Source organism: Carettochelys insculpta, chromosome 19 (assembly GCF_033958435.1).
Source record: "Carettochelys insculpta isolate YL-2023 chromosome 19, ASM3395843v1, whole genome shotgun sequence".
NCBI classification, from domain to species: domain Eukaryota; kingdom Metazoa; phylum Chordata; order Testudines; family Carettochelyidae; genus Carettochelys; species Carettochelys insculpta.
This window is the reverse complement of record NC_134155.1, coordinates 16,573,873-16,597,871: the sequence shown is the minus strand read 5'-3', so window position 1 is coordinate 16,597,871 and position 23,999 is coordinate 16,573,873. Positions and strand designations below refer to the sequence as shown.

At 44.6% G+C, this 23,999-nt stretch overlaps 1 protein-coding gene across 4 annotated transcripts in view; it reads right to left on the bottom strand.

Moving 5' to 3' along the window:
• Positions 1–23,999, bottom strand: part of CLIP2 (CAP-Gly domain containing linker protein 2) — a 158,231-nt gene that overhangs the window by 5,500 nt on the left and 128,732 nt on the right. For 3 of the 4 annotated variants that reach the window (XR_012648124.1, XM_075013815.1, XM_075013814.1), the window contains 8 exons: positions 22,571–22,675; positions 19,397–20,341; positions 16,322–16,379; positions 12,220–12,303; positions 11,519–11,675; positions 10,614–10,773; positions 8,337–8,522; positions 311–373 (listed from right to left, as the gene is read on the bottom strand). Coding sequence is in view for 3 of the 4 variants with exons in the window: in XM_075013815.1 (XP_074869916.1) it covers positions 311–373; positions 8,337–8,522; positions 10,614–10,773; positions 11,519–11,675; positions 12,220–12,303; positions 16,322–16,379; positions 19,397–20,341; positions 22,571–22,675 (1,758 nt within the window). In the remaining variant the exon portion in view is untranslated. The remainder of the gene's footprint in view (positions 1–310; positions 374–8,336; positions 8,523–10,613; positions 10,774–11,518; positions 11,676–12,219; positions 12,304–16,321; positions 16,380–19,396; positions 20,342–22,570; positions 22,676–23,999) is intronic. The other variant, XM_075013817.1, reaches the window with a different exon arrangement.

Genomic DNA, 23,999 nt, shown 5'->3' with positions numbered 1-23,999 from the left:
CATACAACCAATCTCTTTGCAAGGTTTTATTTTGTTTATAAAGGGAAGCTCTAGGATCCAGTTCTGGTCAACACCTCCAGCGACAGCTGAAATCTGTACATTCACTTTTGGGCCAGTCCCACCTCTGGTTTCAGCTGCTCCAGGGCATGGTTCTAGTACACTCAAGAATGAGTGATATGCAAAACCTATTGTTCTTGGTCAGAGTCATCCCCTTGAGTGTGACTCCTGTCTCAGATGTACACTGGCATAGTGGAGACCCCACAGTCTGGTGCATTTTTATATTCAAATAGCTCCGTATTGTACAACCTACCTCTTGTTTGAGAGATTTATCCTGTTGATGGATCCCATTAGCCGATCCCGAGTTTCCAATCGTCTGCAACAGAACAGATGAGACTTGGTTGAAGATGGGCAGTGAATAAAAAGCAGCCAACCCCCAACCCTCAGCACCTTTGACATCTCAAGTGACAGCTACCTTCTCCCTGTACAGATCTGATATTAACTGCTGCATGCTGGGAAATTAGAAATTAAAGATCCCATGGTGCTCTTGGCAAGGGGTTCTTTACCTCTGCATCCTGGCCAAATTCCTTGGGGGTAACTGTATACTTCCTAGAGACGGAATTCCCCCCATAATTTAAACTGGGCAGGGTCCCATTCTTTGTGCTCAACTCCTGGGTACTGTTGCCTCTTGCTGTTGGATTTGTTAATCTGCAAAGTGATTCGAGTTCTTCGGGATGCAGACACTGCGTACCGTGGGATCACCACTTAGCACCTGTCCTCACAACAGAAGAGTCAACCAGGTGGAACAGGCTTTTTTTTCTACTTTAAAATGACAACCCAGTCCAATGGTTCTCTGACAGTGAGAACAGTCTCCGTATCCTTTGCAGCAACAACATTATCAGCATGAGATGAGGGCTGGCAGCAGCTTGAAATGCATGATAAACGAGGTTGCCACTCTCATTCAGAGTCCTTGTGCACTGACAAGTTTGACAACTGTCAATACCGCATGAGTGCACTGCTGATGGCAGCATGGGTGGATGTTATAGCTGAGAGAGGGCTCTTAAGCTTTAACTACCATGATATTTACCCTGGAGCTCTGTCTACACTACAGCTGCCCCTCTTGCTACAATCAGTAGTGGACCAGGGCTTTATGCTAGCACCAACAGACATAGCTAGAGAGAAGAGAAAGGCCTGGCTGAGTTTTGGAAGTTCAGATCCTAGACTTTCAGACTGAGCTTTTAAAAGGAAACTATGTGCCCAGTGATTACCCCTAATTAGACTTGTATTGATTCTTTCAAGGCAATCAGTGACTCTGGAGTAATGTCCCCTCTCACTTCCTCCCTGCATTTACAATGTTCTGCAACACTGTAAATTCCCCATTCGCCGCAGAAGACACATAGCTTGTGTCTTGAGTGGCAACCTCATCCAGCCCTGCACATTATACTTGAAATCGACACGCACAAGGTTGCTGGGAATGAGTAAGCTGGAATGTAATTTGCTAGAAACGAAATAAAATCTCCCTGAGCAATTATTACAAATTCTTTGAGAAGGAGCTTGAGTGCCAAACTGGTAAAGCTATGAGATCAGGATCCAAAAATCACATTGTAATGTAAGTGTAAGTTTATTGTTTTTAAATTATCACCAGCTAATTCCTAATTGTAGTCATGGCCACAGCAACAATAAAGTGCCAATTACTCAACAAGGAGGTGGAGATAGTGCTACTACACTACGGCTGTGTCTACACGTGCACGCTACTTCGAAGTAGCGGCACTAACTTCGAAATAGCACCCGTCGCGGCTACACGCGTCGGGCGCTATTTCGAAGTTAACTTCGACGTTAGGCGGCGAGACGTCGAACTCGCTAACCTCATGAGGGGATCGGAATAGCGCCCTACTTCGACGTTCAACGTCGAAGTAGGGACCGTGTAGACAATCCGCGTCCCGCAACGTCGAAATTGTGGGGTCCTCCATGGCAGCCATCAGCTGGGGGGTTGAGAGATGCTGTCTCTCCAGCCCGTGCAGGGCTCTATGGTCACCGTGGGCAGCAGCCTTTAGCCCAGGGCTTCTGGCTGCTGCTGCTGCAGCAGGGGATTCATGCTGCATGCACAGGGTCTGCAACTCGTTGTCGGCTCTGTGTATCTTGTGCTGTTTAGTGCAAGTGTGTCTGGGAGGGGCCCTTTAAGGGAGCGGCTGGCTGTTGAGTCCGCCCTGTGACCCTGTCTGCAGCTGTGCCTGGCACCCTTATTTCGATGTGTGCTACTGTGGCGTGTAGACGTTCCCTCGCAGCGCCTATTTCGATGTCGTGCTGCGCAACGTCGATGTTGAACATCGACGTTGCCAGCCCTGGAGGACGTGTAGACGTTATTCATCGAAATAGCCTATTTCGATGTCGCCACATCGAAATAGGCTACTTCGATGTAGGCTTCACGTGTAGACGTAGCCTACAGCTCCTGCAGCTCCCTGTCTAATAGTGAGGCCAGCCAGGCACGTCAGGGGAGTCCAGAGCATTCCGGATGATAAGCCAGCAAGGGGAAAGCAGCAGCATCTTGTGCTCATGGATGATTTCCTCCTTTAGAGTGGTGCAAAGTGAAGGCCATGTAGCTTAAAGACAGCAGAACACTGGCAAACTGGATCCCCCCTCTGTCTTAGGGAGGCTCAGAGAGAGAGTGGAGTGGGATGGGTTTACATTTATCAGAGAGGTAGCCATGTTAGTCTGTATCTTCAAAAACAACAAGTAGTCCTTTGGCACCTTACAGACTAACAAATTTTGGACCATAAACTTTCATGGGCAAAGACCCACTTCATCTGACGCAGCGGGTCTTTGCCCATGAAAGCTTATGCTCCAAAATATTTGCTAGTCTGTAAGGTGCCACAGGACTTCTTATGGGTTTACATTGGAATTCAGGATCTAGCAAAGCACAGCAAGACTCTCACTGTGTTTCAGTGCATCCCCCCATTCCCAGTGACTGACGTAACCCTTCACTTAAGCGGACAAAGTCCTTGGCTTTATCCTTACAGCCTTGTTTCAGCAAGTTTCCCCAGACTTCTCTCCCCCATCAGAGGGAAAGGCTGATGTGTGGCTCAAGCACTGCACTGAACTCAGGAGATAGGGGTGGAGTCCTGACTCCACTGCACACTCCCAGTGTGACCCTGGACAAGCCATCATGGCCCAGGGTTTTCAGTGTAGTTAAGCGTTGTTGCACGCAGTATTGCAACATCTGGTCTGGGCTCTTAAATCTCATTTGCAAAAGGGATGCATGGGGTAAGGAACCTAATTGCCCTATCCATCAATGGGATTTTGGCCCCTAAATGCCTTCATCCATTTTGAAAATTATTTAGGCTCCTAAGTCAGTTAGGCCTGCGATGTTCATCACAGCAATAAATAAATACCTTCCAAAAATCTGACCCTTAACTTCTCTGTGTTGCAATTCCATTGGGGATGGTATTTCCCCTCTGCTACCCTTTGTCTTGTCAGTTTAGATGTCTGCTTCCTAGGGTCAGGGATAGACTCTTTCTCTGTGTGTGGTATTTGGCACACTGAGGGGGCCTCAGCAGCTACTGTAATATGAATAAATAACACGGAGTGAAATAAAAACCCATGTAAACACTTTAGGGATTTGGCCATAGAGGGAGAGAGACAGACACACAGAGACAGAGACAGAGATTTCTCTGTGCCAACCTGCAGGGAGTGCAGAGGTATTTCCTCCTTTCAGAAAAAAATAAAAATAAATACCACTTCTGGGTGGTTTCTGGCAAAGGAGACGTGAAAGGAAAGATCTCTATGCCCCAAGAGGTGTAACGTTCCCTTCAAGGGAAACACACCCACCCCTCCACCAGCTAGTACAGCCCTCAGCGTACACTTTAGATTACGGCATGGCGAGTACAAGGAAGTGAAGACATTCTGGAGACAGTAACAGGATGGCATTGTGTCTTGGACTCAAAGATCTCAGCATCACTGCAGCTGTAGAGTGTGGTGAAGAATGAAAAAGCCCCAGATCCATCTCACGCAAAACAAGTGGCTGCTTTTGCCACACGTCCATGTGCAGAGGAATCATTTACATCCCAAATCATGCACACTTATCTTCGACTCATCTCGTCTTCAGGGCAGGTGCCATCTTCTTATTGTATGTTTGTACAGCGCCTGCTGCACCTGAACCCAGGTCTCTGATTGGGATCACTAGGTGCTACAGCAATACAGATAGTAACTGAACCATTCCTGCCCTGCACCATTCTGCTGCAGAATTTTTGGTGTTCTGCACTGCTTGACATAAAGCATTTGGACCTGAACAGTATAGCATGGCAGAGTTAAAATAATCACAGCTCTGTGCATAATGGTTAGGTCATGTCATGCAGTATTGTGTCCCCTTCGGAGTGAGCATTATTAGCAGCATATTCCTGCTGTAAGAGATGAACATTTTTAGGACCAGGAAACAGTCAAATGAAAACATGTGAAGTGTAGAAATACCGGGCTGCTAAGAGATACAAACTGCTTGTAGCCCCAAATACAGCGCAAAAGTAGTCTGAAAAGCAAAAGGGAGAGAATGAAAGAGCTTCATGTAGAAATGAGGGCACCTCCACAGAAGCAGCTGTAAGGCACCATCAGGTAAATGATGGAAAAGACTGAGCATGCCAAGATAAATTAAACTGATTCCTGTCCTCCCCTTTCACAGCAGAAGGTACAGGACAGGTGCTGGAGGCAGTTCTAAATTTCCCAGAGAAAGCAAAAGGAAGTAATGGAGGAAATAAAGAGGATTCTCTAGCAGGTGCTTTAGACATGGGCCCATTTGGAGATTGACCAAATCCCTGAGAGAGGTGCAGTCGGAGACTTCTGAGGGAAACTGTCACGAGATGGAAAAACCTCTCCCAGATGGAGCACTATTGAAGCCCTTGGAAACTCAAGCAGTATGTGCTGATGCGTGGCAGGGAAAGAGGATTCTGATGAGAATGAAGAGGGATGACATAAAACTCTTTCACTTTTCATGTACCACTTTAAATGAAAAATAGTCGTAGTCTATAGGCCAAAACCAGTGCATTAATATAAACTAAGAGGAAAAAAATCTTCCTCTCTATTAAGCCAAGTGAAACCTCAGCCAGGGTCACTGCTAGAAAGACAACATTTATTAAGTTTCCTTGTCAACACCTTGAGGAGACATACTCAGGCTTGCTCTGTTCGACTTAAGGTGCTAACAATAAGCGTAACCACACCAGTGCATGCAGCAGGAAGGTCTAGCCAGCTGAGTATGATCCCACCTCAGACCATAGGCACACACTCAGGCCACTAGCCCCTCCTAGTGTGGGCTCCTTACTGAATGGGGAAGGCACCCTAGTAACAGAAAATGGGGAAAAAGCTAAAGAACTTAATGATTTTTTTGCTTTGGTCTCCACAAAGTCAGCTGCCAGACTGCTGCATGGTATGTGAAGGAGTTGGGCAGCCCTCAGTGGTGAAAGAACAGGTTAAGGACTTTTTAGGAAAGTTGGACTTGCAGAGGTTCATGGGGCCAGATCTAATGCACCCAGATGTTCTGAGACAGGTGGCTGACGTGATTGCAGAGCCACTGGCCATATCTTTGAGAGCTCGTAGTGACTGGGGAGTCCCAGAGTATCGGGAAAAGGCAAATATAGTGCTAATCTATAAAAATGGGAAGGAGAATCCAGGGAGCTACAGACTAGTCAGCCTCACTTCAGTCCCTGGAAAAAATCATGGAGCAGGTCTTCAAGGAATTCATTTTGAAACACTTGGAGGAGAGGAAGGCAATCAGGAACAGTCAACATGGATTCACCCAGGGCAAGTCATGCTTGACCAACCTCATGGCCATCTATGACGAGATAACTGGCATATGGTCAGGGTGAAAGTGGTGGACATAATATACATTGACTTTAGCAAAAGTTTTCATACAGTACTCTTGCCAGCAAGATGAAGAAAGATGGCTTGGAAGAATGGACTTTAAGGAGGAGTGGGAGCTGGCTAGATCATTGGACTCAGTGGGTAGTGATCAGTGGCTTCCATCTAGTTGGACGTGGTATCAAGTGGTGTGCCCTGGGGTTCATCCTGGAGCCGATTTTGTTCAACATCTTCATTAACAATCTGGACAAGGGGATGGGTTGCACTCTCAGCAGGTTTGTGGATGACAATAAACTAGGGGGAAAGGTAGATATGCTGAAGGTTAGGGATAGGGTCCAGAGCGACCAGAGAAATTGGAGGACTGGAGCAAAAGAAATATGACAACATCCAAAAAGGCAACATCCAAATATGACAACATCCAAATGCAGAGTCCAACACTTAGGATAGAAGAATCTCAAGCATTGCCACAAGCTGGAAAATGACTAGCTAAGTAGCAGTTCTTCAAAAAAGGACCTGGGGATTACAGTGGATGAGAAGCTGGACATGAGCCTACAGTATGCCCTTGTAGCCAAGGTGGCTAATGGCCTATTGGGGTATATTAGCATATTGAGGGAAGTGATTATTCTCCTGTAATTGGCACTGGTGAGGCAATCCATATAGTGTCTGCAGTACTGTATCCAGTTTTAGACCCTCCCCACCACTACAGAAAGGATGAGGAGAAACTGGAGAGAATCCAGCGGAGGGCAATGAAATTTGGTGAATGACTTATGAGAGACGCTGAGGGAACTGGGCTTATTTAGTCTGCAGAAAAGAGGTATGAGGTGGGGATTTGATAGTAGCCTTCAACCATATGAAGAGGGGTTCTGAAGAGAGCAGAGCCAAATTATTCTCAGTGGTGACAAACAACAAAACAAGGAGCAATGGTCTCAAGGTGCAGTGGAGGAGTTCTAGGTTCAACATTAGGAAAAACTATTTCACGAGGGGACTACTGAAGTGTTGTATGGGTTGCCTAGAAAGCTGATGGAATCTCACTCCTTGGAGGTTTTTAAGGCGAGGTTTGACAAAGCCCTGTCTGGAAAGATTTAGTTGGCCTGGTCCTGCTTTGAACAGGGTTGGACTAGATGACCTTCTAATGTCTCTTTTAACCCTTATCTATGATTCCTGCTGCTCATGTCACCCTGGTTATGTGGCTATTTTTAGTTGCACTAGCTGAATTATAGCTAGCACGGATTTGTTCATGGAATTATCCATTCCAGCCTGAAGTACAGATGTACCCACATGTACACACTCCCTTTCTATATCTACAATTGCAGCCAGCTCTGGGGCAAAGCTTAGTAGATGTGTAAAAATCATCCAGCATCACCACATTTACAGTGCACAAAAGGACATCATGCTATGCACATATGAAATGAAGAGATACATTCAAAAAGGTAACCTCAGGTGTGTCAACTGTTATCACCCCCACTGGAGTTTGGCACAGGATATGGGAAATAAACCCTCTCTGGTAAAGAACACCAAAGGATCTTTAATAATCCAGTTGTGTTTAGATCTCATCTGAAAGACAGACTCTCTAGCAAACACAGTCCTTCCCCATTATCCTTTGGTCCATGGGGGCAGAGGGAATCATTATCTACAATGCCAGTTGGTTTTCTTTGGTAGTGTAGCCATGTAGCATTCTGGTGTTTGTACTGGACTTTCTCCAGGTTTGTTAATATAAACAATAAATTTCACAGAACTCAGATATGTAATTACAAAGAGTTCTGTACGTTGTCGTAACTCTGTTTTGGTTTAAGTAAAAAACGTGTGTGGTTAATTAATTAAACTTAATGATTGTTTCTAGGCTCAAATGTACCACCAGGATCTAAGAGGCACTAGAAAGTCACTCAAACACTCCATCATAATAAGAGCAGACAGACAACCCTGCAGTTAAAAGCAAGCCCTCCCAACGTGTGAAAATAGTAAATCCCACCAAAACCAGGGGGGGCAACTCCCCAAAAGTTGTCAGCAAACTAATATTAAACAATATTAAAAACAATATCCAAATAAATGTATGTTGCAAAGTAACTAATTAAGACATAATGTAGCAAAATCCTTAGACTTGCATTAAAAAATTCCTATAAAAAAAAGAGGTTTCTTGACATAAAGCTTTGGGTTTCATTCTGCCAAATCAGGAGCATTGGCCTGGATCGACAGGACCCTGTTTCTCCCTCGAACTCTGCCTAACTGACCACTAAGTTAATACACACAAACAATACCATTTGCAAAACTGGAGAATATGTAGGTGTGCGTGTGTGGATATCTGTGTAAATCAATGCATATGCTTTATACTTTAAAATCTCACTATACCTGGCATATTGCCTTTTCACCTAAAAAAAAAAGCCCATGTGCTTCCTATAACAGTTGTATGAGGCCCTCTCAGACCATTTGCTCTGCGCATGTTGCTGCTGTGGTGCCAGCAACCAGGGAACTTGCTGCCCAGGCAGGGGGACATGTGCTACCTGCGTTTTCTCTGAAGAGCTTCTCATGGCCTCCATGAGTTTCTCCATTTGCTGACCCTGCTCCAGAGCGTGCCGCAGGGCATCCTCTGTGCTGACCAGTCGGTGCTGCAGCCGGAGAACCTCGGACTCTGACGAAGGGTCAATCAGGGAGTACCGCCTTTGATCTGTTACTGATTTCTCTTTATCCTGGACATTCACAGATATAAAAACAAACAAAGCAAAGTGAGCAGGTAAGATTTTCATAAAAATATAGACACTAGAGGCAGAGTAAACCTCGGAGTGACTAAAGCTAATCTGAATAACACATCAGAGCAGACTGCAAATTTGGGGAGAGACAAGCATTAAATGCAAAAATGAGCTGCTCTGATGTGTTGCTAGCTGAATTCCATTACTTAAGTCTCTAACTCTGGGGTCATTGCAGTCTATAGAACCCACACTGAGGTAAATCTAGAACTGAAAAAAATCACTCTCTCATTAGTTCTTCTTGTCAATTTGGCTCTCTCTCTATATCCCCCTCATCAAGGAATAAATAACAGGGTGGGGGTGGAAGCTGGAAGCTTTGCATTTTCTTTGTTTTATTTTAGGAAATCTGACATCTTGCAATGAATATATAAAACAAAAGGACTCCTTTTATTGCTTGAGATAAAAAGAAAGGATAGTCAAGTTTTTTTTAAACCATCCGTTGAAAATAAGTGTAGGTACAGGTTGAACCTCTCTAGTCTGGCACTCTCTGGTGTGGAAACATCTGTAATCTGGCATGATTTGACTTAGCCAGATGTCCACTTATCCACTTAATGTATATGGCCAAGTTTCAGCTGTCCCATAAAGCCTGTTTACAGTTACCAGTTCTAGCTCTCAGTGTTCTGTGTTATTTAGCTCTAATTTACCCTTAAATGTCTTCTAAGAGCCCAGTAAGCAGTGGAAGTGTTGGTAATGCTGCTAGACAATATTGACCTCCTGTGGTTCAGCAAATTCTCTGGTTCGGCACCGGTCAGGTCCTGAGGGTGCCGGACTAGAGAGGTTCAACCTGTATTGAAAAAGGATAGATAGATAATGAGGCCTCAGTTATGCAGACTACATTATTTTTACAACACCAGAAGTACACATGCCATTCTGTCCATTTAAAATAAGACAACTCTCAATTTTATTGTACCAGGGTATTTGGTGTTTTTCTTAAAGTCCCTTGTTCTGGAAGCAGGTGATTACATGAGACTCTCAGCTTTCATTTAAAAATAAGTCAATTCTAGCTGTCACAGTTGCAAAGAAAAGATAAAAAGATGACCCAGGTACACCCTAAGGCTCAGGGGGAAAGAAAGAAAAAGAAAGGCCAATTAAAAATAAAAGCAAAATTAAAAAAAATGAATTTTTTTGGGCTTGATTCACTTTAAAAAAAAAAACAAACAGAAAACCAAAAACCTGGGGTTGGCAATCTGAACAAAATGAGGACGCACCTTGAATATACAGTAAACTCTTGTTTTTCTGGCATTTGACCAACTGGGACTCTCATATAACTGGCATAACTCCATCAAACCCTGAGCCATGACATGGGGTTGCCAGACATGAAAGAGTTATCGTAAACGTATAGCTCTCTGTAAGCATAGTTGAAGGCACACGTTAAGGAAGGATGGAGATTTAATCCCCATACAGGACTGCTCTAAGTGGATGCATACTAAACAATGCCTCAGCGGACTTCCATAGTTTGAGATGGCTCCTCTGTGAAAGATACAATATGCTATATACAAAGCAATGTGGCTGGGAAAGAAGTTCATAGGCACAGTATTGTTGTAATCTATTTTTGCTGTTTCATAATAAAATGACAGTGCCTGCTTTCCAGGAGGACAATTCTGCAAAGATTTATTATCAGCAGCCAGCACTGTCTGGTAGCAACCAGTCTTGAGCTGGAAAAAAGTTCAGAAATGACCAGACATTTTCATTGGTTCCATTGCTGATACCTCATTTTTCAGAGAATTCCGAAAACTTGCTCTCTGAAAACTATTGGAGGAGTCTTAAATCAGACACACAAAAACAAGTGCACTGGAAAAACACATGCACAAGATACCAAAGCCCCAGTATAATTTGCTGAATGACAGGAAAGTTCTCAAGGTCCAACAAATTCAATGATACCAAAAGGACCCCCCAGGCTGTGAGAAGTCCTTGCCATGTCTGTCTGGTCTGCCACAAACATGCAGCCCCACAAAGCCCAGGCGCTAAGTGAAGCCTCACCCCACCCCCCCACACCTGTGTCAACCAGCCAGGACGGGTGCACTTTGCTCTCACCAGCACTATCAGCTTTTCTCTCAGGCCTTTGATGTCATCTTTGAGTTTCTGTTCTTTCAGCCTCCACTCTGCCTTGTGCACCTCTCGGCTCAGGTCCCGCTCTGGCCCAGGCGAGTGACGGTTTGCTTCCAGTAGCAAAGCTCTCAGCTCGTTCAGGCTCCTGGGGAGGGATGGAGAGAACCACACAAAGGAGAACTCTTATTCAGTTGCCTTTTAGGCACAGCATGGTGGGGAGGTGTTGCATTTTGCAACTTCTCCCAACCATGAAAGAAGAGCGCTAAAGAGGTGTGGTGTGAGAAGGGGGTCAAGTCATTAACCTGGCATCCAAACTAGTGTTCCCTGCAAGCTGAGCACTTGGGCAGCCACCAAGGAGAGAGTCAGGTGCTGTCCAGTTGATTAGCACAGTGCCCACAGCTGGCAGCATGTGTTTCTGCCCGTGCCTTGGGGCACATAAAATTTATTCCACCCATGGATGGAAACAGTTAGAAGGAACACTGATACAAACTCCCTTGAAATACTGGGAAAATTCGCACGAGGAGCCAACTTAGCTTTGCAGTTAGACTCCACCGTTAGGACAGATTTCCAAGAGAGTTCAACATCCAGTATGCTGATTTATTTTAAAATTTGGCCTTTTATTTCAGTGCCTCAGTGAGAGCTGAGCCATGTCTTGAAAACCTGGGATGCTGGTAGGAGCTGAATGCTCCTGCTAATCTTACCTTTGAAACCCTGTACAGCCTAATAACTCAGATAATGGGAAAGCTGAAATCTCTGTTTCAATCTCTCAGCTCCGATTTTCTTTCTCCAGCGCTCCAAATAGGGCCAAATTTAGAGTTTGTCTTGCAAATGCATGTGTCCTTAAGGATCCTAACACTGCAGCCTCTTTGGTTAGCTCCCACAAGACTAACCTTTCCTTTTTAAGTAGCTCCTGGCTAATCAGGACCAACTGGCCTGAAGCATCATGGGTTTTCCTGGACAAGGTCTCCAGTTCTGCTTCCAGACGTTTCTTTTCCTTCACCAGAGAGTCTGCCTTCTTCTCTCCAGCTTTGCATTTACTTTCCAGTCCTAAGAGAAGGATAAAAGGGGAGGCAAAAACTTTACCAGTCCCTACTTACATTCCTTTTTTTGATGACAATTTCTAATTTTAATTTCCCTTCCTTGAAACATGTGGCTTTCCCACTTAGTTATGCTAAGTTTTTTATCTGCAGCTGCCACTGGTGTCCGTGAGAGTTGCAGATGCTGAGCAGCTCCCAGGATGCAGCCCTGTATAACCAAAGACTCTAGAAATTATAAACCCAGCTGCATTTATTTCTCCATCCCTTTTGGCTTCTCAGTTTGTTAAGATTATTGGGCCAGATTCTCTCCCCATAAGATACAAATGCATTCAATGGTGTTTTCTTGCATCTGTCTGTGGTAGAATTGGGCCACCAGCATCAAAGATAAACTGTTTGCTAGGCAAAAATCCTTTTATACATAGACAACTACAATTTATACTCACACACATTACTAGGTTGCTTTAATGTATAAGATCTTCTCATAATGGTAGACATACCAAAACACCACAATGAAACTGTCTAGTTCTCATCAGCACTGCATTAGGGAAACTTACCACTTACTTGGGCCCTTAGAGTTTCAGTCTGGGAAACAAGGGATGACACCTCTTTATCTCTTTTACTCAGCTTATCTTGAAGATCTTTAGGTGAATGGAAAGTGGGGGGGGGGGAAGAGAGAGAGAGAGATTACATCAATGGCAACTGCCTTGCATGGTGTGCAGTTAATGGTGTTATGGAGACACTGAAGGTCCTAAGGCCCAGACTGGAGACAGGACTTTGGGTGCAAATACAGAGGTGTCCACCCTCTCTAGAGAGGCAGAAATAGTTAGCACCAGGTGGTTTGTGTTCCACAGCAGCTCATCCCCATTTGACCTTTAGTGAAGTAGAGAGACACAGCTAAGAAGCAGCATCAGAGGATGGGCTTAAACATCAGATGACAAATGAAGAAAGGAAGAATGAAATATTATGAAAAAGCAAAACAGAAAGGAGCCTTCTGCACAATTCCATGTTACCTACTACCCTAGAAGGCCAAGATGACTGACAAAGCAAAGATAGAAATGGAGTCAACAAATTTACAGAATTAAATTGAAGCCTTAGATTTGAAGCGTTGCAACATCCTAAGTCTGAGGCTGTGTCTACACTAGGAGCTAAAATTGAATTTATTAAAATTGATTTATTAACACTGGGTTTTATCCATTTGGTTTTGAGCATCCTCACATTCCCACAGACTCCCAACAAAATCGACATATTGCTGCCACACACAAGTAGCTTAAATCGACTGCTGCAGCAGTGTATTGTGGGAAGCTATCCCACAGTTCCCTGAGCCCCATAGCATTCTGGTTATTTTCACTGGTGCAGCCAGGGGAGAAATTACCCTGCAAGTGGATGTGGGTATTTGACGACATCTTCACGCATTTCATTTCCCACATTCCCACCGCCTGCCTCTCTGTCCAGCATACCCAGAGGAAAGTCTGGGATCTGTATTTAGACCTCCTGGCAAAGAATATCCTCAGAGCAATAATTTCTACCCTTGCACCTAATCCATAATCTAGAAATGCATATCTAAGCACCCATGGACGTTGCACTGAACGTCCACCTGAACAACTTTCAACAGCACTTTCTGTGCCTACAGGTAATGGGGGACCTGGGGTTAATTACAGAGAAGGAGCCTGAGAAATGGCTGCCACATTGGAATGAGTACAGTTTAAATCCTGTAACAATGATCTGCTGGAGGGCAAGTCTGGTCCCAACCCTTGACTATATCAGCCACCAGAGATATTCCCTGGGCAGCTGCCAGTCCCTGAAAATCGTGGCTGCCAATTGAGACTTCCAATGGGCAGGTAAAAGACCCCAGACTACAGCCAGCCCCAAAAATTGTGACCAACCAGGGAGACCCACCACCTGTCCCTATTACCAGCATGCCCAGGCTTGGATGTAGGTTTGGACCTGCCAGAGAAGAACCTCAGAACAAGAATTTTCATTGCTGCAAGCCTTATTTACAGAACCGGTAATTGTAGAGCTACTATATTGCCTTCAGTGTCCTTTGTAAAAAGACCACAACTACAGCAAGCCCGGAAAGTCATGACTACCCAGGGAGACCTTCCCCAGGCGGACAAAAGACCCCCAGCTACAGCCAGCCTGCCCCCTGGCCTCAGGGTAGGACCCACCACCTGCATCTGGATTTAGACCCCCTGGAAAAGACGACCCTTAGAACAATAATTTATTTAAATAGACATGGGAGCGATGCTGAAACTGCAACAAATCATTGAAACAGTTACGGCTCGGGGTGCTAAAAGATCCCCGACTATAGCCAGCCCTGAAAATTGTGACCACCAAGGGAGACTTCCCCTGGATGGCTAAAAGACCCCAGCCTACAGCCAGCACCCAAAAATTGTGACCGCTGAAGAAGACTTCCACTGGGCAGCTAAAAGACCTCAGACTACAGCCAGCCCCTTGGCCTTTGGATGAAGCCCATCCAAGAATTTCCTCTGAGAGAACAGCGATACAAGCACGACCCCCACCCACAGCCTGGCTGCCACATGGTGCGGGGAAGCAGTGGCTGGCGCCAGGAAGCACAGAAAAAAAGGCAGCTAGCAGAGGGAGATGTAGAACCACAGATCCCACAGCTGCACTAATAGCAAACAAGAAAGCAAAGATTTTTCAGCCTCTCTTGACCCTACAGCCGAGGGCCTCCAGGTGCCGAACTGAAAAGGTCTTCCTGTTGCCTAATTCCTTGGCACTCTCGAGCAGTGGAGATGGAAGAGGCCAGAGCAGAGAACTGTGGGGCACATACGGGACACGTCTGGAGACAAATGAATTCGATTTAAAGACATGGCGCTTCCTCAGCGCCCTTCACTTGCAATTTTAAATTTGAGCTGAATGCTACACCCGTTAGGTTACTTTGATATTATGCTGATATTGTGTCGATTTTAGTGTTCCATAAATTGAGCTAATGGGCTTTACAGTGAAGACAGGCACTTGGAAAAATCGGGCTAAATGACTTAAAATCAATATTATCTCGTAGTGTAGACATACAGCCTGAGACAACTTTTTAATACCCCTTATGCACAAGGCTGGCAACAGACTTCACTGGGCCATGTGCAGGGGGCTCAGATCCTGGCCTTCTAGAAAGGGCAGGGTCTTGTGTGGAAGGGACCGGGGCTCCCCTATCCAGCCCTCAGCACCCCACCCAAACCACACCATGTCTCCCACAGCCAGCCCTCAGCTCCACCGAAACTGCACCACACGAGCTTCAGGGGCACTTTAAAGGGCCTGGGGTGCTGGCCACCAGGACAGCAGCAGTGGTGGCCCAGAACCCCCAGGCCCTTTTAAATCAATGGGACCAGGACAACTGCTCTCTTTGCCCCACCATCCCTTAGCAGGCCTGCTTCTGCGTGTTTTATTCAGTGCTTAGAGTCCGAGAACTTGGAGCCAAATATGCACGCACTCAGTGAGCCCCTTACAATCATCCGACCAAGCGGGTCTTTGCCCAGGAAGCTTCTGCTCCAATATATCTGTTAGTCTATAAGGTGCCACAGGACTTCTCATTGTTTTTGCAGCTACAGACAAACATGACTACCCCTCTGATACGCAAGAACAATTGCTGCTGGACACAGTACAGGGACCAAACCCACCTGCTTGAGTCCTACCCTAGTAATTTAACTATCAATCAAATATCTGATCCGGTATAAAATACACACCCACGGGACATTTGCAAGGCAGCAAAGAGAAGGCAGAATGACAGCTCGTGTGTGTGTGGAGGAGGGAACAGGGCGTGGAAGTATCTTAGTCTGAATCCACAAGGCGCACGAAAGACACTCCAGGAACTAACTGGTGTTTATATCACATGAAATTCAAACCTGTGCACAGCAGCAGTAAACTGCATGTGAGTTCACACCGGGATGATATCCACATAGCAGAGATGGGCTACAGCCACGAAGCATGGAGCCAAGTCAAAATCCTTCCAGACTCTGGAGTTGTTCAGATCCAGCGCAATGGTTTGGCTCTTGACAGAGCTGGAAACCAATATAAAACTCAGCACTGAATCTAGTCTTATCCAAAGCTTAAGTGTGTCCAGATCTGGGATTTCATTTCAGGCACATATGTGATTTATAGCAAAATAAAGGGAAAACCACAAATCCCTCTAGTCAGTTGCAACAAGCACATATGAGGAAGTGGATTTTACTCATGGACGCTCATGACCTAATAATTTTTTTTGTCTCTAATGTGCTGCAGGACTTCTTGTTATTTGTGAAGCTGCAGACTAACACGGCTACCCCTCTGAGCTTGTCAGCATTCCTGTCAGCCACTCTCTGATGGGAGTGAGTTTTACTCTATGGACCAGATTCAGCTGCTGTAAAATCAGTGCAGCTCTACTGAAGTCAATGGATCAATGCCCATTTTCACCATCCGAGGTTCTGCCTTGTACGGTAGGTGTTGGGGGAAGACTTTGGAATAAGAGTCCTTTGCTGTGCTTGCTCAGACAGGCACACCAGCCACACAGGTGAAAAAAGCAGACAACCAGCACAACCTACACAAAAGCACAAAGAGGACATGGGCTTCCTAAGGTCTTCATATCTAGAGCAGAAGAGTGAAAGATGTGGCATGTCAATCACATTGAATGCACTTCAAGAAGAGCATGACAGGGAAATTCTTTACCTTCCATAACCTGCTTCATCTTTATCTTCTCTTCTGAAATATCATTTGTTTCAATCATCTGAAATAAACATAAAATATACATCTATACACACACGTCCACTGACTCTTTACCATCATTCTCCCATAGAATCAAAGCAAAAATCAACGAATTAAAAACCCTGCCAGGGACAATAACATCTTCACATTTTGCTAATCAGATTTACCTTCTTCTTTGAAGGAAATCAAGCAGGTGATTTTTTTTTTTAAGTCACTTGACCAGCTAGCCACTGAGGTGGGTTTAACTGGCATTATCTTAATGGAGGGCTCAAATTCAACAACCAATTAAGGGCCCAATTTCCATTTTCATGCAACAATGTTGCGGGTTCAGTGTAGGCAAAAAGGGATCATTAGGAACAGGTGCAACCCATAAACTCTGGATCCGGGCGTCAAAAGGCCCAAGGCTGGAGGAGCGGAGTGACCCGAGGTTCTAGTCTGCACCATCTCTGATAAGACGTCACTGTTTGGACTTTCATCAGTGACGAGGAAATTTTGGGTACTTCTGTTTTTGAGGTCTCAGCATGACACACTTTAAAGGGTTGTGACTATCACAACACAAGTCCTCAGCACTATCTGAAAATCAGGCTCCTTCAAGGGATGGGTCAAGCTGCATCCCTCACAACTGTAGGTCCTTAAAATAAAGGCTGGCCCTTGGACTCCTTCTGTGTGACTTTTCTTTTGGTTTCTCTCAAAGCAGGCATCAAAATTAATACTGTGATTTATAAGGGTGACTCAACACATGCTACAATCACTGGTCTTAGTGCCTGATTCAGGGCGATACTGCTGCACAACACTTACGTGCTTTTCAAAACTCCAATCTTAGCGCTCTTCCTTCTTCAGTTAATTCCAGACTTATTTTTAATCACATGCATATGTTAGCTCAACTAGCAACTCACTTACCTTGGAGCAAGCAAGACCTGTAGACAGGGGTATATGTAGACAGGAGCAAGCTTTCACGTAGACAGGGGTATATGTGGAGGTCATGTTTAATTTACACTATTATAAATACTTGAAAAGCTCCAGTAGCACTGATATTAATGCCAGACATATTCATTATGACAAATCTTGCTGCAACCCACAGTAAGGGAGCAGAGACTTTTAAAACAACAACAGTTCTAGGAAATCATGACAACACTGGATTCCCACACAAAGGGCAACAACAACAGTTAAAAGGCCACTGTGGAGTACAATCCAGTCACTTGGTTGATTTTCACTTGGGTTTTCTTTGTCTCCCTTTTTCCCCAGGGAATGCCATGTTGTACCTGTGTAGGGGCCATTTTAGTGTATGCCCACTATTATCTTCCTACCACTTAACAACCATCCCTAGATTCCTAGACGGATCACTGGCTGTAAGGGACAACAATATCAATTAGTTATAGACAAGGCATCAGTCAAATGCCCAATAAAGTCATTGGGAACTGAAGGTCCAATCCAGAACTTTTTTTTAAACTCTTCTTTGGGTTTCGGATTGGATGTAGGCAGAAACTCTTTCATGTAATCCTGGCGTTTTCTACTAAGAAACTCACTGTGTGATTCCCCCTGAGTGCAACTGGGTTGGAGCCCTAGCACTGTGGACTACAAGGCCATGCCGCCTTTTGGAATTGCCTCCTCTGTATTTAGAATCCATGGCTAACTAATTGAGAGGATGTAGGTTGGAAAACCTTCAAATACCATTATCAATGCTTAAGAGTCTCCCTTCTCTTTTTGCTTCTCTCATTTCTTTCACACCCAATACTCGGGCTGTTTTACTAGTATTTAGCTTCAACCCAACACACACATATGCAGCTGCTTCACGTTACTACCATGCAACTAATGGGATTACTGATAGTAATAATATTAAACACACAGGAAACGTTTGCAGGACAGGGTCCTTAATTTGGAGGAGCAAGGTACCTTTCAAATATATATTCTCAGGCAAATAATGTATATTCCAAGACTTGCTTTTGATTGCCTGTGTCCCAATGGGACAGGAATGCTCTCTTGATTTGAATATTTTTTATTTCGCTTCCGTGTAAAATGCAAGTATAGGAAGAGAATCCAAAAATGCAGCGACTTTGCAGCCATTTTCCTATTGCATTGTACAAAGGATGTGAATAAGTCACAGAACGATCCTTTCTCCTTATAGCTCCTCAAAGACAGGAGGCTAGCATGTGACAGACAGCAGGGCATCAGAATAACAAGACCAGTGGGCAAGATATACATATAATAAGCTCAGAAGCAACAGATCCCTCTGTGGTTATGATAGTTACTTCCTGTCCTCCAGTCAGCACTAAGACATGGATGAATCACCTTTAAGTCAGGCATTGCATCATATGTGACTTGTGCATTGACTTCCCTTCCCCTGCCCCATTGAGAGGCTAGCGCCATCAGCTGCTCCATTATAACCTTCCTTTATAAGCACCTCTGCCAGCTGGGGCTTATTGATGCCCCTGTCCCTGATGAGGAAACTGGAATCAAGAAATGAAGTGCCCCTTCCCACTGTCATACAGCAGGTCAGTGGCAGAGCCAGGATAGACCTATTCTGTCCCAATTCCCAGTCTCCTGGCTTAACCAAACAGCAGCCTTCCTTTCTTATGGCTCCCATTGAAGGAGGGGTTCCTTCATGTCAAACTACAGCCTAATCTCCTATTAGTTGTGTTTTTGTCTCTCTACCATGACTGTTCAGCAGCAACACATGCCCAGAGCACATGAAGAGACTTTGCATTTGCTCCTCCTGGCTGCCAGCATGCACCTTCTACTCCAACAACGCATGCAGAGGAGCGCCCTAACAAGCGCCCTCACTTCCATGAGCAGTGACGGAACAGGCTCCTTTCCCCAGGACAGGCAATGCCACCACCGCCTCCTCCCCACTCATGGGCCAGCCCCATAATGTGACAGGATTGCTCAGAAATATTATGGAAGATATGGATAAAATACAACAAGTGGATGGCTTTAAAGCCAGGAAACCCAAGCAAATGATACTAAAGGGAAAAAGTCAAGCGAGCCCTCTGAGGAACACTAGGGACAAAACAATATAAACAGAATAGCCTAAACCCATACATTGGCATGCTGAGAAGGATGAAGAGCCTCCATGGACTGCAATTTGTTTTCTAAGACAAGCACTTTTTCCTGCAATCTTTGAATCTCCTGTTTACTCTGGGCTTCTGCTTTCTGTAGTGTCTCATAGTCCAACATCTTCCTCTCTGCCAGAGAAATCTGCTCTTTCAAGAAAGCTATTGCTTGAGCCTGGTCTTTATATTCACTGTGTAGCTTCTCCAGTTCGTGCACTCTCAGTTCAGCATCTCGGCACTTGTCCTTCATGTCCTGAAGTTCTATAAGGTGCTGGTTTGTTTTAGTTTCCAGTTGCATTTTCCAGTTGTTGTTGCTTTCTTCTACTTGGTCACTGGCCTCCTGCAGTTTCAGCTTCAGGCTCTCTTTCTCTTTTATGTGAACTGCAGTCTCAATATCATGCTTAGCTTTAAGGTTCTCCAGTTCGAGCTGGTGCTCCATCTTTATGCTCTCTACCACGGCCTTCAGTTCTACTATCTCCTTGTGTTGGGTGTCAGGGCCGGTATTCAGGGTGGCTTTGAGGTCTTCCAGAGATTTCTGATGATCAGAAGCCAAGGTGTCCAGCTTGGACTTCCAGTTGTCCATCAGCCCCATGTTCTCATTGGTGGCTTGTTGAACTTTGTGTTTCAAGTCAACAATTTCCTGGGAGTATTTTTCGTTAAGGGCTTTCAGCTTCTCTGTCTCCTGCTGGTACTTCTTCAGGGTCTTTTCATACTTCTCCTTCAACTGGCTGCTCTCTTTTTGGTGCTCCTTGCTGGCTGAGAGTAGCTGATCTCGCAGGCGAAGGGCCTCTGTCTGCAGACCAAGGCTATGTTCTGTGGTCTCTGCCGGGTGAGAGTTCCTCAGGCATTGTCTCAGCTCCTCCACCTCACCGCACCTGAGACTGAGCTCTTCCTCCAGCTGTAGGATTCTAGACTTCTCTGCTACCGTAGTTAACTGAAACAATTAAAAAAAAAAAAGACACAAAGTAAGTTCCCACCTTTGCTTGCTGCCTGCTTCTCTTTAGTAGATGTGTTTCAGTGTCAGTCAAATCCCAAGCACATTAGTCAACTTTTATAAAAAAAAATATCTTCAATCCAATTAGCTTTTGCACCAGGGTAATTACCAATACTTTCTTGCATCAAGGTCTTTAGGCTGATTTTTTAACATATGCTCCCATTTAAACTATTGGTCTGCACCAGAAACAATGGCTGTAATATTAGCAACTAAAAAGTTACAGGGGGTTATTAAAAATTATGTCTTAAAATCCCATTACATTTCTGAATTGGGATGCTTGCCAGGTGATGCACACTCAGGAATATAGTAGATATAAAAATTGGTATGGTACAAATTGTGAATGCTTTTTTTTTTATTTTGCTCAGCTCTTGGGAGCTGACGGCACAGTCACAAATGTATAGTTTACCCTGGTGTAAAAGGAAAAGGAATTTCACACATGGAGTCTTTTTAGAACTCATTAGCAAAGTAAAAAGAAAGTAGAATGCCAGAAGATGTAAGGTAAGAAACAGCTAGCTGTCGGTTACACTGTGTGACGGGTGTCTGAGCAGTATCTTAGCTTTCTGAGTTTAATTTTTCTGGCTTGATTTGACTGCTGATCACAGTGAAGGTCAGGGGTTGTGTGGGTGCTTTTGGGTACAGAACAAAAGACCTGACAAGAGGAAATGTTTAAAGACAGACTAACAAGCAAATCTACAACATCGACTCCTTTCACACCAACACAGAACTGACCCATTCTATTTACTTCTTTAGGCTGAGATGTTTCAAAGCTATCTAGGGAATCTGGATGCCTGAGTCCCACTTTTAATGGAAACTGGGAACTCGAATCACTTTCACCAGTTTGGAAGACTCCAGCCTGGACTTGGCTGATCTCTCCTTATTCACAAATGACAAGGGCCCACATGTCAGATCCCACAGACTCCCAGGCAGCCCTTACACCTAGGCACTACTGGGCAGCCCACCCAAGACTGGGATGTGAGGGGCTGGCAGAACTCTGACCCCTTTCCACAGGACCCACCCATGAAGATAATGACTGGAGACAATGATCAGCATTCCCAGCTGGCCCAGACGTACAATTTAAGTCAGAAGGTGGCACAGGGAAGTTGTACAAGCAACTGGTTGATGTCCTGACCGATCTGACTCATGCTGGAGTCTCGGTTTCTGATTCAACTTCCAGCCCCTGGCTTGGTTCCTGACCCTAGCTTGGGCTCTGGCTCTTACCACTAGGACTGACACTCCCTGCTCTGACCACATTGCAGTTCTGACAGTCTGTTGTCTGCTTTAAAAATCAACTGCTCCCCTCATTATGCTACACTTCCACGAAAATCCTTCTCTTCACCACTCCCCAAACAAGGCTCCTTAAAGCCCTGATATATTGCTTCTCTAGACATCCTCTCCTGCGTTCACAGCTACTGTCTAACTAACCCAGCTGACCAGACTAGTAATATGACAACTCTGCAGCAGTTGCATTTACTCTCTCCACTGTTACTTTCTATCTCAGACTATGGCTACACTGTGCCCTAAACTTGAAAGATATGAAAATTGCATAGGTTATTTCAAGTTTATTTCAAAATAGGTTATTTCAAAGCACGCCTTACTCCTCCTACAACGAGGCGTACCGGGATGCTGAAATAGCAAGACCATTATTTTGAAAAATATTTTGAAATAAGGGGTGAATTTCATAGACACCAGGTAGCTATTTGGGATACCTCAGTGTCCCAAAATAGCTCAGCAGTGTAGCCATAGCCTCAGAGTGCAGCACTTACAGTAGGAGGAAGGATATTTACAACATTGATTGACACAGAGTTTTTTCCTCCTGTGGCTCAAAGGGACCTCTGGAACTGAAATGAAGCGTGCCAGGTTTGATCACTGTTATTGGCTTGGCGGTGTTAATCGAAGGGTGAGTTGTGAAGAGCTCATGTCAATGGCATCATGGGGTTGAGAAGCAAACTCAAGTTGGAGAAACAAGTCACCACACAAGAAGTGAAGGCAAAAACACAAGGAGTTACTATTTCTGGAGAGGGAATGCAAATAAAGGAAACCACAGAACCAAAACCATGAAAGCCCAAACTGAAACCAAACCAACAACAAATCCAAAGCAAGGCATTGTTGGGATCGAAGCAGCTGACAAGCAGGCTGGTCTGCAGGCAAGGCAAGAGGGGTTGGGATTACCCTGGTGTCCTCTAATTCTCTGAGGAGTTTTTCAACCTGTGCCTTCTCAAACAGCAGGCTCTGCTCGAGCTCCCGTATTCGGGCATGCTCCAACTGCGTCTGAGTCTGGTCACACATAGGGAAGAGAGAGAGAGAGAGAGAGAAAGAAAAACAATAGGGGAGAAAGCAGAAAACAGAGAGAAAAGGCTGCAACATCATCTTCGGTGTACAAGACAAGGAAAGGCAGTTCACAACAGGAGGAGAATAAAGGTCTGAACAGGTAGGAAAATTCATCCAAACAGAAATAGGTTACTAAGGGATTTTACATGGTCCTCAGGGTGGCTATTTAAGAAAGAGCAGACTCCTTATATAGGACCCATTTGAGCAAATCATCCCTCTTCAAGAGGGGTACCTAAATCCCATTCAAGGCATTGAGGCTTAAGTAGGTGCTCACATGCAAAACCACTTCCCAACCAATGAGATTAATTTCACAGGAGCAAACTCTATGCACCAGTACAAGCTTTATGCACCATTTAAAGACCAGGCAGCATACAGTGCATACTCACTCTGAGCACTTAGTGTTGGCAGCCACCTACTGGCAGAGTTGCACATTGAACTGCACTGAAAATTACTGGAACTCTCATTTACTTTTGGCAACAGAGAGTTTGAACTAAGAATTAGTTGGCTACAAGCAGATTGAACTGTACACGGTGTAATGACAGTACCTGAAAATACATCTCATGTAAAGCAATGGAGGAAATTTAAGCAGGAAACAACTGTACAATTGAATGCATTTGCACAGCATTTATATCCCAGGATTTCAAAGTGATTTTCAAATTTTGAGCCTCAACACTCCCATGCCTCAGTTTACCCGAGTAAACTGAAGCATGTAGTAAAATTACTTGCCCAAGTTCAGAGACTGAGCCAGGATCAGAAGAGAGAAGTCTTGGCTTTGTGTCATTTGCCCTAAGACTCCTTTTACAGTAGCAAAATGATTGTTTGAAATGCATCAGCACTGGCCACCGATATCATGTAAACTCCCTGTGAATAAATGGGGGGAAGTGGGAATCAACATGCAAACTTTGGCTTCCACAATTTTAACTTTCAAAACCAATTTTCTATTAAAAATACAAAGTCAATCCACTAAGACCACAACATGACACAAGTATGATTACGTTATTCAAATGGTTGTAGGCAATTTTCTGATCTTCCCTTGCCGCTTCATTATTTTCTTCCCCAATATCTAAGTTTGAATTCATTTGTATCTTTTTTTCTCTTTCCAACCTGATCGAATACAAAACAAAATGAATGCGCTTTGGCTCATTTTCTGCGAATGGAGAAAATTTAAGTTTGCCTCCATCTGCTTCTTCTTATACAGCCTGGAAAATATTATTAAGTATCACCTCAAATATGGTGAAAAATCAAGATTGTATTATTGTAGCCATGTTGG